The sequence below is a fragment of the Propithecus coquereli genome, unplaced genomic scaffold, assembly GCF_000956105.1.
Source record: "Propithecus coquereli isolate 6110/MARCELLA unplaced genomic scaffold, Pcoq_1.0 Scaffold119, whole genome shotgun sequence".
In the NCBI taxonomy this organism is placed as follows: Eukaryota; Metazoa; Chordata; class Mammalia; order Primates; family Indriidae; genus Propithecus; species Propithecus coquereli.
In genome coordinates, this window is record NW_012135969.1 from 3,042,633 (window position 1) to 3,044,824 (window position 2,192).

Consider the following 2,192-nt stretch of genomic DNA (forward strand, 5'->3'; position numbering starts at 1 on the left):
ATTTTTATTTCAGAATATTATGGGGGTACACATGTTTTGGTTACATGAATTACTTTTGTACAGTTTGAGTCAAAGTTATAAGTGCGTCCATCACCCAGATAGCGTGCGTTGTACCCATTAGGTGTGAATTTACCCATCCCCTCCTCCCCTCTGCCACCTGCTTGATTTCCATAGAATTTTACTACCATATGTACACATGAGTGTTGATCATTTAATTCTAATTTAATAGTGAGTACATGTGGTGTTTGCTTTTCCATTCTTATGATACTTCACTCAGGAGGATGGTTTCCAGTTCCATCCAGGTTGTTACAAAAGGTATCAGTTCACCATTTGTTGTTTTATGGCTAAGTAGTACTCCATGGTATACATATACCACACTTTATTAATCCATTCATGTATTGATGGGCACTTGGGTTGTTTCCACTCCTTTGTGATTGTGAATTATGCTTCTATAAATGTTTTATCATTTCATTCTATATATTTAGACAATTCCTCTGTAGATTCCTCACTTATGATTTTTCCATTTATCCACTTTCCCCACCATTGTGGTTCTATATGGTGCAACTGGGAAGGGGGCTACTAGCAGCTAGCGGGTGGAGGCCAGGGGTGCTGCTTGGCATGCTTCAACGCACAGAGCCGCACCCCTCCACTCCCGACAAAGAATTATATGGCCCAAATGTCAACAGTACCCAAGGTGAGGGACACTGATTTAGATCTATATCTAAATATAATTATCAAGTATTGTTACCTCAACTTATCTCCTTCCCCTGTTATAAACTAGGGGTCTCTTCATAGAACCCCAGATAAACCTGTGCTTTGGCTTTGTCTTGTAAAATGCAGGATGGAGCTTTGTAGGGATTGTGGATGGCTCCAAGGTAAATTTCCTTGATGTGGTTAGCCCAATGCCCAGGACTGTGTCCATACTTAATTTCCTTAATATTGTCTGGTCAAGACAAAAAATTGACTCGAAGCATGCGGGTATATGAAATATGCCCTGGAGATACGTGCTTTGCTTGATTCCTTTTTTATATTCCACACTGTACATGGTCAGAGGAAAGAGACTATCCCAGAATGTCAACCCCTGACATCAAAATATAAACGTCTTTTGGTGAGCCGCTGGCTTAAATGTGCCAGCACAGTGCCAGGAATACAACGGATACGCAAACCTGCTGGGTGGCTCTTAAAACCAGCCTACTGGCCGCTGAGGTTTTGGAAACAGATGGGAGAATACGTTTGTAAACAGCCAGATTGTCTGCATATGGAAATGTTTATTTTCACATGGGCAACCCAAAGCAGACATCTCTCCAGTCCAGTGCTCAGCGCTCAGATCACTGTTGTTGTTTTGGTGTGTAATTGTAGGAAGATGTAAATGTAAGTGCCCTGAAGCTAGAATCAGAGGTTCCAGGCCCTTGACCAAATTCTGTCCATAAGGAGGCAAAAGACCTTATGGAAGCACTTTATTCATGTGGAAAGAGGGAGATAGATAATCAACTCAGTTCCGTGAGCTTAGGGGTCATTATCAGGTGTAGAATAGATAATAATTGTGAAATGCAATATGAATGTAAGGCCTTAAAAGTAACTGCCATACAAAAAACTCACAATAAAGGCTGGAAGATAGCAAAGACTTTATTGCGAAGGAATAAGGGAAGCTTTGCTGGGAAGGTAACACAAAGTGATCATGAAAAGAGAAAAGTAAGACAGAAGAATAAGGAGTCCATTAGAAAAAATGTGATTATAATGAACTAATAAACATGAAAAAAACTAAGAAAACTATCATACGAATTTCTGTTTTTGGTTACTTAGAGGGAATGTGATAATCAGTTTTTCAAGGCTGGGACAATGGCAATAGATCAAGGAGACCTGAAAAAGGCCTGTGCCTATCCCAGAGATCAACAGCAAATAAGGACACAGAAGGTCAGGGTGAAGTAGACTGCATCTTACCAAGCCAAGTCAGAAAGTCTGTTAATCAAGAAACTAATAGAAAGATAGTAGCAGCATGCTGGATGTCAGCGAAGCCTGGTAATGAGGCTTGTGGCAGGAACCGGGGAACAGGCAATTTGGTTGTTTGGAGGTCGGCTGTGCCGAGTGATTCTATGGTGAGAAGATCAGCAGCAGGAAGGCTGGCAGCAGCTGGATCCGCAGCTCTGGGTTAGGCAACCAGGCAGGCAGACGGAGGTGGGGTGGTAGCAGGT

At 41.9% G+C, this 2,192-nt stretch overlaps 1 protein-coding gene across 1 annotated transcript in view; it reads right to left on the reverse strand.

Annotated features, from left to right (window-relative positions):
• Positions 1-2,192, reverse strand: part of LOC105822711 (keratin-associated protein 9-8-like) — an 11,902-nt gene that overhangs the window by 9,380 nt on the left and 330 nt on the right. The window contains exon 2 of the mRNA XM_012659737.1: positions 2,119-2,188. Coding sequence (XP_012515191.1) covers positions 2,119-2,188 — 70 coding nt within the window. The remainder of the gene's footprint in view (positions 1-2,118; positions 2,189-2,192) is intronic.